Below are 25,691 nucleotides of genomic sequence, written 5' to 3'. Positions count from 1 at the left end.
ATGTTTATCTGATTCGGGTACGGCCTCGATCAAATTTGGCGCCGTTGTCGGGGAGCAGTTTCCAAAGGTTCATAATAGCTAGCGTTGTGTGTTTAATTCTTTCGTGTTTTATGTCTAATTGTTAGTATGTGTGTTAGTGTTGTTTAATGTCCTGGTATTTTGTTTAGTGTGCGTTCTGTTTCAGTTTTCCTAGTAAGCGTTTCCCCTGTTTCAGTCTTGGGTGTTTTTGCTATGAATAGTGTTTTGTGACAGACTTAGCGACCACTTTTGCTTGCGGCAAAACAGAGTAGTAGTAGAAATCATGTAGCGACGAATTTTAGCGACCACCCATGCTGAATTATTTGGGATTTTTTATTTTAGTAGCTAGGGTTATTATTTTTGGCAGAATTTTTTTGTGGTAACTTCTTTCAATCCATATTTTGTGGGAAAAATAGCTAGAGCCTTTAGTTTGGTCAGATTTGAAAGTTCCAAAAAAAGTGATTCTGTCAAAAGTTTTTTTTTTCAAGTTTTATTCACTTATTTTTCTTAACCTACCATTTTTAGCTTCCATAGTTAGACTTTGAATTTTTGCCTGAAATTTGTTGTGCTATCTTCTCATCATTTTATAAGGTTGCTCACAAAATTTCAAGTCATTTGGATATCATTTGAGGGTAGTTGTAGTTCAAACCTACACCTTTAATTACATGACAAGGCAAAACTAGTTGTGCATGTTGAATGCAGTGTATGACTAGAGGCAATCCATCTGACTTACAACCCTTTGATCCTGAGATAGATAGGACATTTCATAGATTAGTTAGGCATCATTTTATACCTTTTGATCATCCTGAGCATTCCATCACTGATGAATCTGTGCATTCTGTTATTGGTGATTTTGATCATCCTGATTTTAAGCATTATAATTTTGAGCATCCTGATTCTGAGCATTCTGATTTTGAACATTCTGAGAACATGGCACAACCTCCACCCCGTGAGAGGACTCTAAGGGAAATGGTTGCACCTGATTTCACCTACGAAAGCTTGTGCATCCAATACCCTGATGAGGATGTCCCATATGTTCTTAAAACTAGACTGATTCATTTGCTTCCTAAGTTTCATGGCCTTGCAGGTGAAGACCCGCACAAACATTTTGAAGGAATTTCATATTGTCTACTCCACCATGAAACCCCCAGATGTCCAAGAGGATCACATATTTCTGAAGGCTTTTCCTCATTCTTTAGAGGGAGTGGCAAAGGACTGGTTGTATTATCTTGCTCCAAGGTCCATCACGAGCTGGGATGACCTTAAGAGAGTATTCTTAGAAAAAAATTTCCCTGCTTCCAAGACCACATCCATCAGGAAGGATATCTCAGGTATTAGACAACTCAGTGGAGAGAGCCTGTATGAATACTGGGGGAGATTTAAAAAACTATGTACCAGTTGCCCTCACCATCAGATTTCAGAGCAGCTGCTTCTCCAATATTTTTATGAAAGACCCAGTAATATGGAGAGAAGTATGATAGATGCCGCCAATGGTGGAGCCCTTGGAGACATGACTCCTGCTGAAGCCAAAAATTTAATTGAGAAGATGGCTTCCAACTCCCAGCAGTTTAGCGCCAAAAATGATGCTATAGTCATTAGAGGAGTGCATGAGGTAGCTACAAACTCAGCTGCATCATCTGAAACTAAGAAGCTTGAAGGCAAACTGGATGCATTGGTTAACTTGGTAACCCAGCTGGCCTTGAACCAAAAATCCGTACCTGCCACAAGGGTCTGTGGTTTGTGCTCCTTTGCTGACCACCATACAGACCTTTACCCTTCCATGCAGCAACCTGGAGCAATTGAGCAGCCCGAAGCTTATGCTGCAAACATTTACAATAGACCTCCTCAACCTCAGCAGCAAAATCAACCACAACAAAACAATTATGACCTCTCCAGCAACAGATACAACCCTGGATGAAGGAATCACCCTAATCTCAGATGGTCTAGCCCTCAGCAACAACAACAGCAGCCTGCTCCTTCCTTCCAAAATGCTGCTGGCCCAAGCAAACCATACATTCCTCCACCAATCCAACAACAGCAACAGCCCCAGAAACAGCTAACAGTTGAGGCTCCTCCACAACCTTCCCTCGAAGAACTTGTGAGGCAAATGACTATGCAGAACATGCAGTTTAAACAAGAGACCAGAGCCTTCATTCAGAGCTTAACTAATCAGATGGGACAATTGGCAACACAATTGAATCAACAACAGTCCCAGAATTCTGACAAGCTGCCTTCTCAATCTGTCCAAAATCCCAAAAATGTCAGTGCCATTTCATTGAGGTCGGGAAACCAGTGTCAAGGACCTCAACCCACAGCACCTTCCTCATCTGCAAATGAACCTTCTAAACTTCAGTCTACTCCAGAAAAAGGAGATGACAAAAATTTACCTAACAATTTTTGTGCAGGTGAATCTTCCACTGGTAATTCTGATTTGCAGAAGCAGCACATCCCTCCTCTTCCATTCCCTCCAAGAGCAGTTTCCAACAAAAAAATGGAAGAGGCAGAGAAAGAGATCTTGGAAAAGTTCAGAAAAGTAGAGGTAAACATACCTCTGCTGGAAGCAATAAAGCAAATTCCAAGATATGCCAAATTCTTGAAGGAACTGTGCACTAATAAGAGGAAGCTTAAAGGAAGTGAATGAATTAGCATGGGCAGAAATGTCTCCACATTGATTGGTAAATCTGTTCCCCAAATTCCTAAAAAATGTAAAGATCCAGGTACATTCAGCATACCTTGTATTATAGGGAATAGTAAGTTCAACAATGTCATGCTAGATTTAGGAGCTTCTGTTAGTGTTATGCCTCTGCCTATTTTTAATTCTTTATCTCTAGGTCCCTTGCAGTCAACTGATGTGGTAATTCATTTAGCTAATAGAAGTGTTGCCTATCCTATTGGTTTCATAGAAGATGTCTTAGTTAGAGTTGGTGAACTGATTTTCCCTGTTGATTTTTATATTTTGAATATGGAGGATGGATTTTCTCAAGGATCAGTTCCCATCATTCTAGGCAGACCCTTTATGAAAACTGCTAGAACTAAGATAGATGCATATGCAGGCACACTATCCATGGAGTTTGGTGATATAACTGTTCATTTTAATATTCTTGATGCCATGAAATACCCATCTGAAGATCTTTCTGTATTTCGTGCTGAAATAATTGACCATGTTGTTGATGAATACATGACTGATCTTTATTCTAATCTGCATGCCTCTCACTCTTCATGCATTGAGTCTGAAATTGTACTTGATCATATGTCTGAATTTGATGTTGAGAGTGAATCTGAGAGTGATATTGATTGCATGTCTGGTGGTGGTGTTTTACCTCTCGCGATTGATTTTATAGAGTCGGATAGGACTAACCATGTTTCAGGAAGTACACATACCTCTGACTTTCTTTATGAGGTACAGGCTGAGAAACCATCTCCTTCTACCACTATCCAGCCGACCACACCAGAATTGAAGCCTCGGCCATCAAATTTAAAATACGCTTACTTGGATGATAGCAAAAGTTTTCCAGTGATTATATCTGCCTCCCTTGCTGATGAGCAAGAGGACAAGTTGTTGTTTGTTCTCAAGAAGCATAAGAAGGCTATAGGCTGGACCCTGGCGGACATTCCTGGTATTAGCCCATCCACATGTATGCATCGAATAAATTTAGAGGATGGAGCTAAACCAGTAAGACAGCCACAGAGAAGACTCAACCTGGTGATTCTTGATATAGTGAAGAAGGAGATAACCAAGCTTTTGCAAGCTAGAATCATTTATCCTATCTCCAATAGCCAATGGGTGAGTCCTGTCCAGGTAGTCCCGAAGAAGACCGGCCTCACAGTGATAAAAAATGAGAAGGAGGAGCTGATTCCTACTCGGGTGCAGAATAGTTGGAGAGTCTGCATTAACTATAGGAGGCTGAACCAGGTCACCAAAAATGACCATTTTCCCCTGCCATTCATTGACCAGATGCTTGAACGCCTGGCAGGTAAATCTCACTACTGTTTCCTTGATGGTTTTTATGGTTATATGCAAATTACTATTGCTCCTGAGGATCAGGAAAAGACCACATTCACCTGCCCCTTCGACACTTTTGCCTATAGGAGGATGCCTTTCGGCCTGTGCAATGCCCCTGGTACCTTCCAGCAGTGCATGATTAGTATTTTCAGTGATTTCTTAGAAAATTGCATAGAGGTGTTTATGGATGATTTCACTGTATATGGATCCTCTTTTGATGGTTGTTTGGATAGTTTGGAAAAAGTTTTGAATAGATGCATTGAAACTAACCTTGTTCTAAATTTTGAAAAATGTCATTTTATGGTTGAGCAAGGTATAGTTTTAGGACACATTATTTCCAATAAGGGTATTGAAGTAGATCCTGCAAAAATTTCTATTATTTCACAATTGCCTTACCCCTCTTGTGTGCGAGAGGTGCGATCTTTTCTTGGTAATGCAGGATTCTACAGGCGCTTTATAAGGGATTTTAGCAAAGTAGCCCTTCCACTGTCCAACTTGTTGCAAAAGGAGGTAGAGTTTGACTTTAATGACACATGCAAAGAGACTTTTGATTGCCTCAAAAGAGCGCTGACTACCACCCCCATCATCCAGGCACCCAATTGGACAGCCCCTTTTGAGCTTATGTGTGATGCATCAAATTATGCATTGGGGATTGTCCTTGCTCAGAAAATTGATAAATTGCCCAGGGTGATATACTATGCTTCTAGGACTTTAGATGCTGCCCAAGCGAATTATACTACTACTGAGAAGGAGCTTCTAGCCATAGTTTTTGCTCTTGAAAAATTTCGATCTTATTTGCTTGGTACCCGCATTATTGTTTATACTGACCATGCAGCTCTAAAGTACTTGTTGAAGAAGGCTGATTCTAAGCCTAGGTTGATCCGATGGATGCTCTGGCTCCAAGAGTTTGACTTGGAGATCTGTGATAGGAGTGTAGCACAAAATTTAGTTGTTGATCATTTGAGTTGGATCGAACATGTAATGGATGCAGATTCACCCATTCGGGATGATTTCCCGGATGATCATTTGTATATACTGTATAGTATTTCTGACTCTCTTTCTACTCCCTGGTTTGCTAACATTTTCAATTATTTAGTTGCTTCTGTTTTTCCTCCCTCAGCATCTAAGGCCCAAAAAGATAAAATTAAAAGTGATGCTAAGTATTTTATTTGGGATGACCCCTACTTGTGGAAATTGTGCAGTGATCAGGTAATTAGACGATGCATTCCAAATCATGAGACTGACTCAGTCCTGCAGTTCTGTCATTCTTCCGCACCGGGAGGTCATCTGGGTGTTCAAAAGACAGCTCGCTAAGTGCTTGATTGTGGTTTTTATTGGCCCACCTTCTTTAAAGATGCATGGAAGATCTGCAGCACTTGTGAGTAGTGTCAGAGAGCAGGAAATACACTTACATGGCGACAACAAATGCCTCAGCAACCTATGCTATTCTGTGAGGTGTTTGATGTCTGGGGTATAGATTTCATGGGCCCTTTTCCTGTCTCTTTTGGTTATGTTTACATTCTCCTTGCAGTTGACTATGTTTCAAAATGGGTGGAAGTCAAGCCCACTAGAACTAATGATGCTAAAGTTGTTGCAGATTATGTCAGGTCTAATCTGTTTTGCAGGTTTGGAGTACCTAAAGCAATTGTTAGTGATCAAGGAACCCATTTTTGCAACAAAACAATGCATGCCCTGCTTAAAAAGTACGGGGTGGTACACAGGGTATCCACACCATACCACCCCCAGACCAATGGACAGGCAGAAATTTCTAACAGGGAGATCAAGAGAATTTTAGAGAAGATTGTGCAGCCAAGCAGGAAAGATTGGAGTACCAGGCTTGATGATGCTCTCTGGGCACATCGGACTGCCTACAAAGCACCCATAGGAATGTCTCCTTATCGGGTTGTCTTTGGAAAGGCATGTCATCTTCCAGTGGAAATTGAGCACAAAGCATACTGGGCAGTGAAGACTTGCAACTTCTCTATGGATCAAGCTGGTGAGGAAAGAAAATTGCAACTGAGTGAGTTAGATGAAATTCGCCTAGAAGCCTACGAGAATGCCAAGTTCTACAAAGAAAAGACCAAGAAGTTCCATGATAGCATGATAGTTAAGAAGGACTTCATGGTTGGGCAAAAAGTGTTATTGTATAATTCTAGGCTTGGACTCATGAGTGGTAAGTTGAGGTCTAAGTGGATTGGTCCTTTTATTGTTACTAATGTTTTTCCTTATGGTACAGTTGAGATCAAAAGCGACTCCACAAACAAGAGCTTCAAGGTCAACGGACATTGACTTAAGCCATTCCTCACGAACCCTTCTTTAGTGGACGTAGTGGTGGAAGAGACTTCCTTACTCCACCCTACTCTTCCTCCACCATGACTTAGGGAGTTTTTCTTTTCCTATCTCCTTCTTTGCTTTTATTACACTTGTCCGATTGTATTTGATGATTTAATTGTTTTTAATCTTTTAATTGTGCTACATTGAGGACAATGTGTTGTTTAAGTATGGGGGGGGGGAGTGTTCTTTGGTTTTGCTAGTTTTGTTGGTTTTGTTAATTTGTTAGTTGTGTTAATTTGTTAATGTTGTTAGTTTCGTCGGATTTCTAGTTTAATATTTTGGGTCAATTCTGTGTGCATGTACGACTTTGCATGTTTTTCTTTGAATTATAGGATATGTTCAAGAAATGGGTAATTGTTTTGAAAATAAAAGTTCTTGACATTTTGTGACTTGAAATCCTTGATTCTCCTCTACATGTCATGATAATTTTGAAAGCTCAATTTGAAAGTGATGAGTTTACCTTTGTGAGAATTTGAGCCATCCATCATCATAATCATTTGGTGTGGTTTGCCCCATTGATTGCTTGCACAATAGCCTTGGCTTGATTCTTGTTGATGCTTCCTAATTCACATGCATATTTGGAAATGATTGAGGCAATTTTGTTCCTATAAGCTTCTAGCCAAATGGGCTTACCTTGACTTAATTCCTTTGATAGCCCTTTTGAGCCTTGTTTCCCTTTCCTTGTTTTGAAGCTCACTACAAGCCTTAAGTGAAAAACCATGATATTACCATATCCTTAAGGAATTTTGGAGCTTTGGAAGTGTTTTGGGAATAAGTGTGGGGGTTTTTGTTTCATTGGATAACATGTTTTGTTGGCCATGCTTCATGATATATTTTGGGCCATACTTGATGTACATTGCATATTGGTTAAATGTTGGACATGCTGAATGAGATGCTGTTTCTCAAAGGCTACAGAGTAAAAAAAATCGAAAAAGAAAAAGAAAAGCAATAGAGTTGAGTGAATAAGATCTTAAATGACAAAAGAATGATGAAACTCTTGGTTCTACTCTTTATGTTTAAATTTTATCTTTACTTCTTTTTATTTTCTTATTTTTTTCTTAATATGAACTTATTCCCCATTGCTCCTCTATTCCTTTGGGATTCAGCCACTTATTCCATATTTTTCCATACCTTGTCCTTGGCCCCATTACAACCTTAAAAGACCTTTTGATCCTCATGTGCTTGTGTTTATGGGTTGATTGTCAATTTTAGAATCTTGCCAAGTTTATGTGGTGTTTTTTTTCATGGGTGCTTTAAGGGTAAATAGTAGCCTAGACACTTGAGAGATAGAGTGTATATCTTGTGAGGCTTTATCACTTTTCATTCTTGACCTGATTAACTATTTTGCCATGATTGGGTTGCTTGGATGATTTTCATGAATGTCTTGACTTTTCGGATCTCCTTATGTTAGATGTTACCCATTCCTTTCATTCCTTGATGTTCATTGAGAAATATGTGAATGTTTTCGTTTGTCTCTCTTTGATATCCTTGGACTTTAATCTTTGTTTCATTTTGCCCAAGAGTGCAAAAGGCTAAGTATGGGGGGTTTTGATGTGTCATCATTTTCTTCTATTTTCTAAACCCTTTTTGCACCATTTTAATTACTAATTGGTCTTAATTGTCAATTAATTAGGCAGTTTTATTATTTGGGCTCATTTAGCTAATTTGATGTTTTTAATCTAATTTCAGGAATTAATGAAACATTGGGCTTAATCCGGATTTTGGTTGTGGACTGGAAGAGGGCAAATAAAGCAGCGCTTACCTTAGTTAATTTCTAATTAGGAAATTTCACAATTTTATTTTATGTGGTTCAGTGTTTATTTCGTTTTGGGCCAAAGTATTGTAATAGGGCCCAATGACTTTGAGTGACTCTTTTTAAATAGCAGCCTTGGGATTCGTGCAAGGCTATTCTGTGATGTTATTCATTATTCAAAGCTTTGTTTAGGGTTTTACGTTTTTCTGCCTTGATGCTACTGTTCACGTAATGCAATTTTCCATTTCCTGCTTCTAATTACAATTTCGTTCTTGTTTCTTCTTCTACTTTCATTTTCGTTTCTGTCTCATTTACGTTTCTGTTTTATTTACGTTTCTGCTTCATGTTTCATTTACGTTTTCTGTTTGAATCTATGGAAGGCTAAATATTCTGGTGTTGTTTCCTTTTGAGGACGAAGCCCAACTCTCTTTGAGGTTTTGTTTATAATGTGGTTCCCTGCCAGTTTTCCCTTCACCAGTTAACCCAAATTCATGAACATTAATCAGTGCACGCTTCGTGTTCGATTAATTGCCTCTGAGCCTAACTTGCGTTCATGCTTAATGGACAAGGGGCTAACTGGTGTATGTGGTGCCTAATCACGTATTGACAACCCTAAGTTGATTTTCGCTTAGTAAATTGAAATAGGGTTAGATTAAGTGGTTAACTGTTAGGGATGAATTCTCCATAACCCAGGATAAGAGAATGGCTTCTGAATTAGAGGAAATAACCCATTTTTAATATTAGTAGTTTCATATTCCAGTTTACTTGTTCTGTCCTTTAAATCACAAAACAAACAAACCCCCCCCCCCATCATTACTGTTACTGCAAGTGTATTATGAACATTTGGTTTATCATTGCTCGTTGGGAAACGACCTAGGATCACTTTCTAGTTACTGCATTTTCATGTTTATTTGATTCGGGTACGGCCTCGATCAATCTCTATTATACAGTTGTGAATGTTGTAAGTCAGTTTACATTATTGTTTATTACCCAACTTATTATTTTAAATTCATACATAATTTACTTTATTTTAACAACAATAGGTATATGGCTGAGACAAGTATGCGAGCAGGGAATGTCGATGTGTATGGATTCCTCGACCCATAGTCCATACAGAGATCTAGGCAAGCACAATCTGAATCAGAAAGTTATATTAAGAATTGGATGCAGAAATCAAAGAGAGATGTGTACCTAGGAGCCTACTTGAATGGGTAAGTTAAACTGAACAAATGAATTAAAATAATGTATAATAGTATAATAACTTATACTTTTCTCTACTACAATGCACATTCACAAATGGTCGTCATTTTGCCTAAGGAAAATGTTGTCATCTGGTTTTGTTCGTTGCATAATAGGCCAGACAACTACCTCAAAGGAATAATTAATAGGTCAGTTCTATTTTTCATTACATTTGCATTAGCATTAGTTGAGAACATCAATATCTTAATTGTACAATACGCATCCATGTTTGTATTGAGCAGTGCTTTGAAAGGACTTGACGATACTCCACAAAGTAAGTCCAAGGTTGTTGCTAGGTGGATTGTTGTTAAAGTAAGTAATTTAAACAATGCTTCTAGTTATATTTTAATACTGTGTAGACTAATTTGTACTTAACATTCAATATCTAAATTTCATAATGTATTTAGTGTAATAGACAAAAAGGAAACATTGAGTGTGGGTATTACGTCATACATTAGATGTCAACTATAATCTTAGGAAGTTTCACCAATAATTGAGAAGCAGTAACTATTTAATTCAAACATATTTCATTTTGGTATGATTGATATTATATATTATTAACTTATGTTTTATTATATCATGTAGTATTTCAATGATGCTCAACCATTGGAATCAAAGAGATTGAAGGCGCTTTGCATCCAGTGGGCAACTTATTATTTGAAAGTTAAAATAAAACAATTAGTGTTTAAGTAATTTTGGAATTGTAGTTTAGCTAATTTACATTTTTTACAATTCAATTAATGTTATATGTGCATTAAATATTCTTTTAATTCAAAGTAAATATTTAATTTTTTTATGGAATTTCTACCAAAATTTGTTTGAAAACAGACTGAAAATTATCTTTGTTGTGGTTCTACTTTTAAATTTACAGGTTAGTTTGAGATTATTAAAAAACAGACAGCACATTAAAAATAATCCAAACAACAACATCAAGTTTTACTAAAAATCGATGTTAAGCTTTACTCACAACATCAGTTTTAGAAACCAATGTTGTTGGTGAACATACAACATCGGTTTTTATTAATAACTGATGTCGGTTATTTGAAAACAACATCGGCTTTTAGTAAAAACTAATGTTGTTGGCTGACTAGTAACATCGGTCTTTAATAAAAAAAACCGATGTTAATATATACATACAACATCGATTTTTAGTATATATGACTTTTTTATATAATTTTTACTATATAACATCGATTTTGTGAAAAACTGATGTCATTTTTATGTTAACATCGGTTTTACAAAATTGATGTTAACGGTATTACTTTCAACGCCGGTACTCTCAATATCGATTAATAACCGATGTTGAAAGTCCTTAATAACCTATATTAAAACCTTATTTTCTAATAGTGTTTATTAGCCACAAGTTGAAATGATGTTTATTTTTTTATAAGATTTAATTTATAATATTTTTTGTATTAATTATTTTTAAATTAAAAATATTTATAATTTAAAGAAAAGAAATAATATATTAATAAATAATTAAAAGAAAAATAAATATTAATTATAATGATGATTTTTAAAAAATTATAAATTTAACATAAATTTATTATTATCAATTAAATTAATATTTTTTAAAATTTTGATGAATTAAGTAATTGCATCTTGTTTTAAGTAATTTGTTTGATATATTGGATTGATAAATTTAGAACTTATATAACGGGACTTTTGTTTTTCTTATTTTTGGATTTTCATTTAAACAAACCCCGTAAACTTGATCTGATCCCATTTGTACTGTTTGAACCATAATTTTCTCTGTCATTTCCTAACCACATTAAAACCCTCGCAAATTAGTAAGCATCTTTATTAATTTCACGTGTTGAAACATGGAATTGACCTTATAAAAAAGGACTAGAGAGGGAGAAACTTTATTTAATTCAAAACCCTCGTAGCCCTTTCTTCTGAATGGGAGTGTCGTAGGCCTTGAGCTTCTCGTCGTGTCGCTTCATGTCGGTAATTTGTTCTTCAGGCTTGCAGAAAATCCTTATAGTAACAAGTTAGATGTTACATCATGCAAGATATAAAATATCAAAGCTATGAATTTCGAAGAGGACCTACAATGGTAGTGAAATATACTAAGCCTTAGTCTTATTCTTTTTAAGAGGGAAAGTCACGAATTGGTGCATAAGCTTAGAACTAATGCATAAAACCAAATATAGTATTAAACCAGCGCAATTGTAACTCCATTTATTCTGAAAAGGTATTAGTTATCACGTGATCATGCAAGGTCTATATCATTAAAATTCAAGTTATATACTTGCTGCGAATCTATTTTTGAGACTAGCATACATTGTCTTATACTTTCTTCTCCCAACGAAGATACATAGGATTTGTGATTTGACAGTCAAATTATTATTAGCTTTCGATTATGGTATAAAATATATACTTCTAGAACACTGTTTCTTGATCTTAAACATTCATGTTATTTTTATGTCAATTAAATGTTTAGTTAGGAACTCGAGGGAAGCTCCAACAGTATCGGAATAGTATTACACAGTACCAACACTGAAAACACACCAACCACCATTAGGGATTAGCTCCCACAAAATAATTATATCAACAACAAAAATAAATTCACATGTTAAAGGGAATTTGCATCGACCTTACCAATTTTGTCAGCCCGAACATCACTATCTCATGTTGAAATTTAAGTTGCTTAACATGAATTCACGGTAAAATCACAATTATACTTAGAGTAAATTACATATAAGACTTTTGTCGAGAGATTTAAGAAAATTATATATGTTTTTTTTAATATTTATATATGTCTCCCTCAAAATTTAAGAAAATTACACATATTTTTCTTTTGTTTTTAAAATTTATACAATTTTTTTAAATATTGTCTAAATATTTAATAGTAACAAGTCATGCTTATTGACAATTTTGATTAAAAAAGAATAAAATATATTTTTCGTTTTCATAAATATGAAAGTGTTCAAAATCTGTCGCTGCAAATTTTATCTATTTTTTGTATTCGTAAAATTAAAATCTGTTATTTTTTGTCCCTGAACTAGGTTCTCGTACATCCAAACCTACGTGTAAGTTATTGTAGAAAGTGTCAAATTTTTCAACTTTTTTACATTGCTTATGTGTATAACCAATGTTGAAAGGTTGAAATTAAAAATTTTATATTTTTTACAACAACATACAAGAAGGTTCAGATGTACCGGAACCTAATTCGAACATATAATTGATGTAAAAAAGTTAAAAACCTAACACTTTTTACAACAATATACCCATAAGTTCGAATGTATCCAAACCTAACTCTAGTTTAAAAAATAATAAATTTTAATTTTGTAAAGGTGAAAAATAGAAAAAAAAATTTAGTTACGAATTTTGAACATTTTTATATTTATGAAGACAAAAAACATATTAGTCTTTTCTTTTAATCAAATTGTCAATGTACATGACTTGATAGTGTCAAATGCTTAGACGATATTTAGGAGGTTTGTGTAAATTTTAAAAATAGAAGAAAAATATATGTATATTTTTTTAAAATCTCAAAAGAAATACGTAATTTTCTTAAATCTTAGGAAAGACATGTTAGATTTTTCAAAAAAGAGAAAAAAACATATCTAAATCATGATAAACATATATAATTTAGTCTTATTTTTATTTTATTATGGTAGTGGATACATGTTTTAAAGCCCACTTGGGCGGTGAAGAAAATATCATTGGTCGGAAGCATGGTTGCACCTGATTTAATTTTCCTTCGATTTGAAATTTTTTGTCTAACTATTCTGTTTTAAGTTTTAATGTGTTTTTAGGCCGGCAACATTAGTGATTATTTTTTTAATTTTTTGAATTTTTTTTAAAAAAAATTATCTCTCTAAAAGTTAAAAATTTACTTTTGATATTTATTATTGTGTGACATTTATTATCTATTATGTGTTTAACGGAAAATCAAGTAACCATCCAATGTAATATCTATTAGTGTATGTTGTTGTACAATTTTAACATGTAATGCTTTCAAAAAGAATTTGTTAGATCCCAAAAATAAATGTTATTTATCTATTTTAAAATGAACTTTGGGGATTTTAGATTTTAGGAGGATTAAGATAAAAAAAATATTTTATATGGACTAAAATGAAAAATAATTGCTTATTTTATAATGACTAAAAAAATAATTTTAAATTTTAGAGGAATAAACAATATAAAAAGGTATAAAGACAATAACTAGTTATAGAGATAAAAAATATTTAAATTATTATTTTATCTTAAAATTAGCTTATAATTGATTTTAGTATACAAATGAAAATTTATTTTAACTATAAGAAGTTTAATAACTCACACGTTCTACCAACTAAATTATAGTCTTCGAAAATTTCCAACGTATATATAATACTCCATTTCAATTCATCGAAGATTAAGGAAGTTTAATCGATAATTGCAGCTTCAAAATACGGTGTGTTTTTGGTTCGGCACAACCAGGTGTTGAAAAATAGAAATTTTTTTGCACTTCAAGGTGGTAAGGGAAAGATGATTCTAGTCCTACAATTTTAATAAGTAATAAACAAAATAATTCGATAAATAGGTGTGTTAAGTATTATTTTACTCTAATAAAAAAGTATTATTTTACTGGTGTATTTTTTTCTGACTAAAAAAGATATACATTTAATTACTGATGTATTTATTCTAAGTGCACAGGATAAAAAATGACAATGCATACTAATTAATGTATTTACTCTAAGTAAACAAAAATAATTCTGTAATTAATACCATAAATGCGTGAAAAATACACATTTTTCTCCTTTTATTTTCTGTATTTTTTCTTATCACTAAAATCCTTCTAAAATTTTGGTCAAATTAAAATTGCTACAACAGAAAATAAGATCTTACGTGGTTAATATAAACATAAAATTGTAGTTAAATTAAGCAAATAATAAATTTAATATTATTTTATTTTAACTCAAACTGTTAAGAGAGTTTTTTTTAGAAGAGAGTGTTAGAGAGTTAAATGATACAAAAAGTACAATAAATTAAACAAAAAGTATAAAAATTACAAAAGAGTAATTTGTAATTTATCTTCATCCAAACATTCTATTAAAAAAAATTAGTTACATATGCCTTTAAGATTAAATAGTTGTTAGGTCTGGATGACCACCTTTTATACCTATCTTAGATTTTGATTATTGATGTTTTAATAAGTTTATATATGATAAATGGACAAAATCAACGATATTAAAGAACTTAACCACAATCTACATGTATTGTCCACCTCCAAGAGAAAACCAAAGAACATCCACTCATTATGTTAACCAGTATTATACACTATGTTTTGTTATCTCTCATGTCTAGCTAGTATTAGACTCACACATTATTTCGAAATGATCAACACCAATTAAAATGTTCGTGATAGTTGAAAAGGGAAGCACACATGCTCTAACTTCTAAAAATTCATTTTGTCTCTCTTTTATTTTGAATTGCTAATATTTGAATTTAAGAAAATGACAAAATAGAAGGAATTCACAGATTCCTTAAAGGTCATTTTTGTCGAGGACAAGGAACATATAACGTTGTACTATTGCTTATTTCCTTGCAAATCTAAGCATGCCACATAGTCTTATCTCCTAGTGTGAGACAATAATCTTTTCAAGGAATTGAAATTGATTCTGTAACAGATCTTTCACTAAAGTCTATACAATGTTGTCTCTACCCAAAAAGAAAGACATTACGAAGAAACAAGAATATATCTCTGAAACAAAACTCTATTGAAATGTTTGGACGACTAATTTAGCTTTCATTTTGTTTATCCTTTGCAAAGTTATTTTGAATTTGAGCTTTATTGTTTATTCACTCTTTGAGTGTTATTTAATACTTATATTCATTCAAACTATTGTTTGTGAAAGCCAAGAGGGACTCAGTGTTAAACAATACTTGAGTTTCTTAGATTTAGGGGGAGTCTAAGAGAGTGCAAGAAGTGGTATTAAAAATACTTGTATTGTCAGGAGTGGTAGGTCAGAATATTTGTTTTGTAATCAAGTTTGATTAGTGAACCCCTTTATTGTTAAGTAAATGAGAATTAAACATAACTCAAGTTGAGTGAACCCAATATAAATCAAGTATTTTTACTTCTCTCCTTAACAGTTTATTAAGTATTCTCTTAGCACCTTCTATCATTCTTTTTATATCGAGTATTTGCTTGAAAAACTTTTTTAAAAGACTAATAAGTCATTGGACGATCAAGCTTAACATTAATAAAACCTGTTGTTTTTTTTTTAGTGGACGACTTACTATACATATATATAAATATTTGTCTATATATCTATGTTAATAGTTTCTAAATGATATTATCTTTGATAAACATATTATTCAACCCTTTTCTAGTGTAATGGTTGTTATTTCCATAGTGCCATAAATACACTTGATTCAATGTATTACTTGTAGTTACACAACAAGTTTCTTGTTGTAATTATACAATAAGTTGCATGATACTCAAAACTATTTTCATGATTAATTACATAATAATTATCTTTTTTAAGTAGAATAGTTATCTTTTTATTTTTAATTTAGGTTTAATTATTTATTTGATTTCTATAGTTGTACAAATATTACCTTTTAGTTCATTTATTTAAAAATCATCCATTTTAATTTTTATACATATAGTTTTTTAATTTTTTTTAGCTCCTATGAGTTTAGGTTGTGGGGAATTAAAAAGATTAAAAATAATATGTATAAAGATTAAAATGAGTTAAAATAATGTAGGTAACAATTAAAGTGAATGATTTTTAAATATAAAAATTGAAATACAAAGTTTGTACAACCAAATAAATATTTAAATCTTTAATTTACTGTATAAACCTATCTTATGTATCAAACTGATCCTCACGCCATATCATGTCACCTTGATAAATTCTTTTAGTTTTAGAAGCGCGCCTTATAGTTTTTAAAATTAAAAGTTATGTTATACCTTCTAAAATATTAAAAAAGCTACTAAATATAATATTTCTAGATTTGTTCATTAATTTAATTTTAATTCTAAGTAGGAAAATTTATAACTATATATCCAATATATGTAGTTACATGAGTAGATTATAAATTTAATATCTTATGTAATTATTAATTAAGTAATCAAATGATTAAATTAGATTTTTTTTGGGTACAATGTTGATACATTTGATTAAACGTTTCAGTAGAAAAACTTGGTATTGCATAAATCAAAAGTAAATAAATTGCAGTAGGAATCGTATCTGTTGTCAAAAGATTATTTTCTTTTAATGATTAAAAGAGAGAGAAAAATAAAGATAAACCAAGAGGAAGTAACATATGTGTCAAGTTTCAAGCCCAAGGAAATGGAATTGCTTTTTGAAACACATGGGATCCACGTTTCACTTCTTTGTTATCATTAATACAGTTAAAAGGCTAGAGTTTAAGGTTGTCTCTCTTGAAGTATATAGAGTTGCTCATGTCGTATGAAGAATAAATCCAAGTTGCCAATTATGTCAAAATTAATATAATCATAATGATAAATTGAAAATTACAATACAAACATTTCCACTTTTTATTCGTTTAAGATTATTTAAAATGCCATGCTCAAAGCATGGATAATTAAGGACATCCTTAGATTTTGTGAAATTATACAACTCTGAAACCAATCTTAATTTCTTTGAAAACTTCAAGTTATTTTTTAATTTTGTAACATATTTATTAACACAAAAAACTATTAATAGTTAAGATAGTTTCACCCCTCACACCATTCAAACAAATTATAATTTTTTCAACATCTAATCAGTGAGAAAAGACTTTAGGACCTTCAGATCGATTAATATTTCATCATCCCTTAACTCACTATATATATAAAGAGGGACACAAACATCAAAGTTGTAGCCACAAAGTCTACTTTGTGGAAATAGCTATAGCAGAAGTTCTATGCAGCTAAAAAGATTAAAGATAGACATATCAACTCAACAACTTGATTGTGATTGGGGAATATATATCTGCCACCCCAGAATCTTGTGGCTGTTCAGCTCAGCAACCATTTGCTTCACTAGAAGTTTCTCAGTCATAGGTTTGCTTTATTTGCTTTCTACTTCTTAATAATACTTATTCTCCAAGTGATGAAATGTTATATCATTATTCTTTTTGGTTCCTTTTCCCACTCAAAACTAACATTCAGCTTGGTCCATGACTTTATATATATGTATACATTAATATATGTTTGTTCAAGTAGATGCACTATCCCCTAGTACTAGTTAATTTTTATTTTTGTTTGGAAACAAAAAAAAAGTGGTCTAATACTTCCTAGAGGGAAAATATCATTGTGCAATTGATCATATAGAAAACAAGAGCTCTGAATAAGGTAGATTAATGGGATTCAAACACCAATAGAACTTAACGCTCCCCCCCCCGCCCCCCCTCTTGCAATTAATATAGAGGTTCCATTAAGTTGATGTTTTGTTTATTTAATTGTTGTGGTCCTTTATGTCTATGAGCTGCACAACATATATGTAAACTAAAGGTAAAAATCAATTCTCAAGTGCCACTGATCCACCAAATTAAATGACGGAATATATATATATGGTCCTCACTTGAACAGCGCAGGGAGAAAATTAACCAATTAAATCGATCAATTATTCTAATTACATTACTATCACTTAAAATTTCTATTAAGAAAAAGATAAAATTAAGATGAGAGATGTTTCATTTTTTATATTTATTATATTATTATATTATATATAGTAAATATCATCATATCATGAAAACTATAAATGTGGAAAAAAAGCGAAGCATTTGTTGACTATCTCTTTATGATAAATGTCATTTTTTTATTGTGTGGAACATGATTGTATTGATTGAAATGGATCGTCAATCAACCAATGCTACGTGCGGTTGTTAATAACACAAGGTACTTGTTAATGATAGTTAATTAACTTTAATTCAGCACCAAAAAGAAACCTTAATTTCTTTTATAGTTTGCTATACGTTTTTGGCAAGTCTCAGTAGTTTAAGAAGAAAAAGAAATTGATTCAATGCAATAGTGCAGGTCTGAATCTCGAGTTTAAGAATCTGGCCCACCTTACCCTGTATTAAGATTTAAAGGAATTTGAATACAACTAAGCATGTTCAATTATTTATTTTTACATCGAAGAGAACCTTATTCATTACGGCTTTAATTTTATGATAAAGTTGCATTTTCTTCTTTTAATTATAACTCTTCATATATTAAATAATATAAATTGGTATAGAGATTAATAAGAGACAAACCTTTTTTTTACAAAAGAGACAAAACTTAATTAATAAATTTATTTTATGTTTAATAATGCATTTTTTAAATAGAAAAGAAAAATGTTTTCCATTAAAAGAGTGAAATTAAAGAAAACAAAAATATATTTTATTTCATTTTTTTAAAATGATTTTATTTCATTTTTATCCCTATGCCAAATTAATATTACATTATTTTCATTCTTACTATCTTTTTCACTAACTTTCTTAAGGTCTGACTTTAAGTGAAAGTGTTATTGCATAATATTTTCTTTAACACCTCCTTTCTAGAAGATTGTTTATTTATCATTTAATTAATTTGTTAGAAGCTTAATTTTAAATATTTTGAGGTCGAATTTCATTTAAATGAAAAAAAAATATTTTCGCTTAATTAAAATCAAAATATATAGAAGTTAAATTATATAAAAAAATAAAAATATAAGGAATTCAAGTCAACCTTACTTTACAAAGTCTTTTCCTTTTTCTTTTTGGAATAAGAATAGTAGGAAGTAGATAACAACCCCAATTCTACTTCACAGTGCAGCTGGCGTGCTAAGAAAATTAGTAAATGCCCAATATAGAGAAAGGTTTTAATTTATTGCACAGCTTAAACAACAAGCAATTCTCTCGTGAAAAGATGCCTATCAAAAGAATTTTGAATGCTTTTAGGATATTCGAACTTGTGCATACGGGGAAGGTGAGTCTTTGTCAAAATCCTTCATTATATTTGTGTCAATTTGTATTGGTTGAAAGGTTATAGTATGGACACCAATTTCCAATTAATGGTGGTATAATAACATCTTTTTTAATTACTACTTCTAAAAGTTTAAACATAAGTCGTAAATTTTCTTACTCCAAAATTAACTATGACATATTCGAGTAGTGATTGTCGTCGTTATTAATGAAATTGAAGGGTGGTGTTTAAACTAATATTATAAAAAAAAACTAGTAAAAATGCCTTAATTATTTTTTAATTTGTGTGAATCAAAAATATTTTTACAACAATTCATACATCTTTACTCAATCAACTAAATTAGACTTCTTTAACACTAAAAATATTTTAATTAATCATGTGTTATATATTATTAATTTTTTATCTTATATCTTAATATCATAAATTTTTATAATTATTCAAAATAAACATTGTTTTAAACATATTTAATTATTTTCTTTGTCACTTTTCATTGATTTATAATTGATATTATCATGAGTAGGATTTTATAAAAAGATATAGATACATAAAATCAAATAATTGATGGGTATATATGCATATTGGAAATTTTACTAACAAAGAAGATTTTTTTTGAAAGGTACTAACAAAGATATTTATGATCGACGAGTCTTTATTTTTTAAAAAATGAAATTATTTGACTTTCTAAGGAAAAGGACAAGCATGCAAAAACATGGGCACAGAGTGTTGTTCTAGAAAAGAAAGAGAAGGGAGGCCCTCAAGATGCCGTCTACAGTAATAATTTCACAAACCATAAGAGGGTTTTGGTGAAGTAAATCTAGGCATCCATGTTACGGTTATGTTGCTTTTAAGCGAAACAATAAAGATAGATAGAGGGAGAGAAGTGTGAAAGGGAAACCAGAAAAGCTGTGGCAAGGGTGTCCCTTTCAAAAGTTGTGGTGGGGGCATGTAAAGGATCTATCCCTCAAAGGGCATCAAGACAAACACACTGCCCTGAGATAAAATTACAAAACCAACGGTTCTAACTTCTAACTAGCAAGTGAAACTAATGGATTTATGGACCGAACTTAGGTGTTTTGGGTATTATTTTTTTAATTAGAATTCAAATTTTATATTGATAATATGTGTGATAAAATGTTTATGTTAAGCACTATCATATTTTTCTAAGCTTAATTATGCAATTGATCCCTTAATTATATTAGAAGGTTTAACTTGATATTTAATAAAATGTTTAATAATATCCTATAATTATTGAAGATATTGTAATTGTATTATCTATTGGTTTAAAAATAAATATTTTTTATATCAATTGTCAACCATGTAAAAATGATATTCTCATTAAAATTTGTGACTCATGTAAATAGTCGTTTTTACATTGATTATCAATATAATCGATGTAACCAGGTAATTTTACATTGGTTACCAATACGAAATTCTACTATTTTAAACGATTAAAAGATCTAATTGAACTTTTTAATAAGTGAGATTCAATTGAACTTTTAATTATAGTTAAGGAACCAATTACATAATTAAATCATTTTTAAATGAACATATAATATTTTTCAATAGAAAATTAATCTCTAATTTTGGGAGGCATACTAAGATTCATATAAATGGTTGATCTTTCCTAATAAATATTTTATTAATACTTACAAATTTAATCACTTAAAAAATAAAATTATCTATTAATCATATCATATTCATATTATGTCGGTAAACATCAATATAAATCTGAAAGTAACCATATTACATTATGTTAGTAAATGTTAACAAATATTATAAAAGTAAAACTTTAATTCTAATTGAAAAGTAATTTGAAAAACACCAAAGTAAATATATGGAAGTTTTGTTACATGTACATAACAATATAGTAAAATAAAGTAGACCCAAATTAAGAAAGAGAAAGAGAAGAGTGAATTGGTGAAAGTTGAAATAGGGGCAGGAAGATTGATCCAAGATTTGGAGATTGAATGAATGTTGGGTGTGTTGGTTGTATTATGTATAATGTCGTGTGTAGTGTAGTGTAGTGTGGTATAAGAACAGCAGCAGAAGAGGGGCAGTGATGCAGTCACAGATATTTAACACCTCCATTCCGACCAAACACTGTCACCCTTTACCGCTGCCATCATCAAGCCCTCTCCCATAGGGCCAGAATGAATTCCTCTTCCCTATAACTGTGATCTCGTATCTGCCTATTGTGCTGAGCCTGAGAGATGAAGATTTTGTTAAATTTTTTGCAAAACGACACGAGTTGGGTGGTTACCTAAGGTGGTTTGTCCGAGACCAAGAGGGTATTAACGAACCCAATCGTATTGTGTAGTTTCAGTTTGGTTAGTACATTACATTACAAAGTGTATAAAGGGGAGCTCAATTGGCAAAAAGGCACAAAAGTGGTGTGTGTGGAGAGAGAGAGAAAAAAACAAAGAGGGAGAGATAGAGAGAGAGGGCAAAAAGATGGGTTAGGCTGAAAAGTGAGTTGGTATAACATTGTTGGTTTGGTTTAATTTAGTTTCCTCAGTGCAGAGGGCTCTTTTATTTTGGTGGTGATGGAAGTGGGAAAATTGAATGGCAGGAACTTTTGGAAGAGGCAGAAGCAAGTTTCAGAGTGGTGGCAGTTGCACAAGCAACAAGAAGTGCAAAGCTGGGAGTGCAAGGAATCAACAACCCATTAGGAATAAGTGCAAAGCTTCATTAAAAGCTGGAAGAGGAAAATCACAACAGGGGTCTGACTCTGGATCCTAACAGGAATTATCATCATCATCATCTTCTGCATCAACAACCTCATCATCAAAATCTGATTCTAAATTCAAGAAGGCATGTAACAAACCAAGAAGACCAAGAATCTCATCCTCACCAATTCCATATCCAATTCCAACAACAAAGGGAACAACAATCCTACACAGCTTTAGACACGGAACTCTTAAACCCACTCCAACCACCAAAGAAACGGTCTTGCCGCCCGCCTCTTCCGCCGCCACCACCTTCCTCGCTTACTTTATCCGAACATGCAAGAAAAATGGGAGAACCACAACACCCTCACCAGCACCATCAACAAGCAGCAGCAACACCGTCGAGAGCGGCGATGAGAGGCGGCGGCGGCGGCGAGATTGTGGAGGTGCAAGGCGGCCACATTGTCCGCTCCACCGGACGGAAGGACCGCCACAGCAAGGTCTGCACTGCCAAAGGCCCCCGAGACCGCCGCGTGCGCCTGGCGGCGCACACCGCCATCCAGTTCTACGACGTCCAGGACCGCCTTGGCTACGACCGTCCCAGCAAGGCGGTCGACTGGCTCATCAAGAAAGCCAAGGCAGCCATCGACCAACTCGCGGAGCTCCCGCCATGGAACCCCACCGCCACGCCAATGCAACCGCCTTCCCAAGAAATTGTCCACCGCGAAAACAAATCTCTCGGGATGGACGATTCATTGACAGCCTTCAGTTGCCGCGGCGAGAGCCCCGCTTTCGCCGCGGCTACTAGAGATTCAGAACAATTCTCTCACCCACAAGTAGAGCAGAATGAAAATGCTAACAACATCAGCAGCAGCAGCATCAGCATCAAATACAATAGCGGTTCTGGTTTTCTGCCGGCGTCCTTGGACACTGACAATATTGCGGAGACAATCAAGACTTTCTTTCCAGTGGAGGCGACTACGACGTCGTTTCAGAGTTACCCGCCGGCGCCACCGGATTTGGGGCAGCAAGATCTACGGCTCTCGCTACAGTCCTTTCAGGACCCTATTATGCTTCATCACCAGCCTCAGAGTCACCACGAGCCGGTGCTCTTTGCCGGAACCGCCGCCGCGGCGCTCGGCTTCGACGGCGGTTCCGGGTGGTCAGAACACCAGCACCAGAACCATCACTCGGAGGAACAGCGATTGCTCTATGCTGGTGGCAACAGTGGCCATGGCGGTGGGTTTGTGTTCAACACGCCGGCGCCGGTGCCGGCGTTTGGCCAGTTTTTTTCTCAGAGGGGACCCCTTCAGTCCAGTAACACCCCTTCGATTCGTGCTTGGATAGACCCTTCGGTCGATCACCACCACCATCATCATCACTACCTCTCGCAGTTGATCCACCAGGGTTCCGTCGCCGGAGGCAGCGGATTCTCCAGTGGATTCTCCGGCTTCCGCATTCCAGCACGAATTCAGGGTGAAGAGGAACACGACGGCGTATCGGACAAGCCGTCCTCTGCTTCCTCTGATTCTCGCCATTGATTTGAAAAACACATCAAAAACCCCAACTTTGTTCTTCCTCAGGTTCTCTTTCTTGACTCAATCCTTGAAATGAATCTCAATAGGGTTCCCCTATGTTTTTTTTTCCTCCTTCTTACCCATTAATTCTTGTTTTTTAGGGTTTGTGGGTTGCATTGAAGATGTTTAAATTGATGGAGAGAACATGCATTTGGAAGATTAGGATGGATGAATTTTCAAGCTACAATGGGAATTCAAGAGAGTTGGGTTTGGATTTCAGATGTGTTTATTTTAATGGCCTATATATGCCGTGGGAATGAAGAAAATCTGAGGTGGATATTCAGGTTTTCCAATCCCTCGGTTTGTTATGCTTTTTATGTTTTACTTACGTTTTTCTGTTTAATTTAAATAGAACTAGGAGTATTGTGTTTCTTTTGTTTCATCTGTATTGGATTGCTATGTTTCCATTTGTTAAGTGATTGTGTCTACTTTGTACTTCTTCAGTTTCTTGTTTCTTGTAGTGATTTGAAAACCATGCAAATTAAATAAAAGAGCTAGTTTGCTCTAGTTATTGTATATTTCCAAGTTAGTGCAGACCCAGATGGAACAGGGTAATCCAAAATAAGCCTACATAGGAATTTTGCATCGTTTGGATGAGAGCAGCAGCTGGTTTTGTTGGCTTGGTATGAATGTTGCTGTCTTGTTTCAAATGAGAGAAAGAAGATAGCCTTTTAATGGAAGTAATCATATTCTCAGACATTTTTCTCACAACACTTTTTTGGACTCAATTTTTTCTTTCTATTTTTCTATTGTGTCACTCTGCTTATCACTTTTTTTCTTCTCTTCTGATGTTGTATAAAGTGTTCTGAGAAAATTTGTAGGAATATCATTACTGTTTCATTGATTCCTTATCTTTGCATAAGAATGATTGTTGTTTTGTTCCTTTTTTACTACTTTTTAGTACAACCATCCACCCATCACTAGACACTAGCTTCCCCATCCTGCAAAAACAATTGGAAAGAGATCTACAGCTTCATTACACCTATCTCTTTCTTGCTTCGTTTTTGGGAGCATTTGACTGAGAAGTCATTGTCCATGAACAGTAGAAAACTATTGACAAAGAAGAATGGGTTGTGTGAGAGTTGATTCCTAGCTTGGTTAAAGGGCAAATATACTAAATTCAGTATGGTTTAATGCTTTTCTTTTCTCATGTCATAATTGTAGTTCTTCAGCTAGTTTAGTATGCTATGATAGTGACTGAAAGCTTGATTAGGAATGAAAAAGTGACAGAAGAAAACATCCCCAAGTCATCTTTGATGACCCACTCACCTACCTACTTAGTTAACTCAGAAGGTGAGTTTAGTTTCAAATGAAAGCTTTAAACTTGTAGTACAATGGTTTTCTACCATGTAATTTTGAACCAAACATATCTTCTTACCTTCTAGAAAAATATCAGGTGCTTTTTTGTTTGTTTTTAAGCCTTACAACAGTAACATGAGGTAACTGTTTTGAGGGGTGGGGGGTATCTTTTGGTGGCAGAAGTCCATCATGACTCATGATTTGGGTAGATAAATCCTAATAGGTAAAAACAAGTGGGAAAAGTAAAAAACAACATCTGCTGGGGGAGCCATGAAAAGGAGAGGGTGATGGACGAGCACAACCAGGCTCAATTATGAATAAGTTCACACTATGGATACCACCACTAAAGTGTGATACTTGTACACCTGTCTGTGGTCCCCTACCTTGTAATCCCAGAGCCTCATAAAGATCTTTTGTAATGTTCACTTGGGAATGCTCTTCTTCAAGAGGATAATGAAAAAATAAAATGATGAAAAAAACATTTGGCCTCTCTTGAGATTGTGGCAATCATTTTTCGGTAGTTAGTACTGCTGATAGTCGGTTGATAAATAAGATTACATCAAAAAAACAAAATTCTAATGGGTCATCAATCCGTCATACATCATACAACTCAGGTTACTATGTGGAAAGTGGCAAGTATTTAATGAATATGACACCACCTTATTTCTTAAATTAAACTACCAGAAATCGTCCAATGATATTCATATAATTAAACGCCAAAGTAGCTTAATTATGTTACACCAAATCAGAAACCTCAGGGTTCTGACATGGGAAAGGAAGATAATACTTTTGCTGATTATTTTGGTTTAATAAATAGTGGAAGAAGAGGGTTGAAGATAGTCACTCAATTATTGAAATTGGGTATTTTTTATCTTCTAAGAAAAAGAAAAACCATCGGATCTGAATCGTA

At 33.7% G+C, this 25,691-nt stretch overlaps 1 protein-coding gene and 1 non-coding gene across 2 annotated transcripts; one reads left to right on the top strand and one right to left on the bottom strand.

Moving 5' to 3' along the window:
• Window positions 1–1,326: 1,326 nt before the first annotated feature.
• On the bottom strand, window positions 1,327–1,435 carry LOC114380668. Its single transcript, XR_003659841.1, has one exon. It is a non-coding gene; the product is annotated as a small nucleolar RNA R71 (small nucleolar RNA).
• A 19,744-nt stretch (window positions 1,436–21,179) lies between these two features.
• Window positions 21,180–24,000, top strand: LOC114380135 (transcription factor TCP3-like). Its single transcript, XM_028339074.1, has 2 exons — window positions 21,180–23,488; window positions 23,584–24,000. Exon 1 carries the CDS (start codon window positions 22,253–22,255, stop codon window positions 23,444–23,446), a length of 1,194 nt encoding a protein of 397 aa, XP_028194875.1. The 5' UTR covers window positions 21,180–22,252; the 3' UTR covers window positions 23,447–23,488; window positions 23,584–24,000.
• Window positions 24,001–25,691: the final 1,691 nt, after the last annotated feature.

Source organism: Glycine soja, chromosome 12, assembly GCF_004193775.1.
Source record: "Glycine soja cultivar W05 chromosome 12, ASM419377v2, whole genome shotgun sequence".
Taxonomy (NCBI): Eukaryota; Viridiplantae; Streptophyta; class Magnoliopsida; order Fabales; family Fabaceae; genus Glycine; species Glycine soja.
The sequence above is the reverse complement of the archived record's forward strand: the minus strand, read 5'-3'. Positions and strand labels throughout refer to the sequence as shown.

What these genes read in the sequence shown, in the direction of transcription:
- LOC114380135 (XM_028339074.1), top strand. Translation starts at nt 22,253, where the DNA reads ATGGGAGAACCACAACACCCTCACCAGCACCATCAACAAGCAGCAGCA.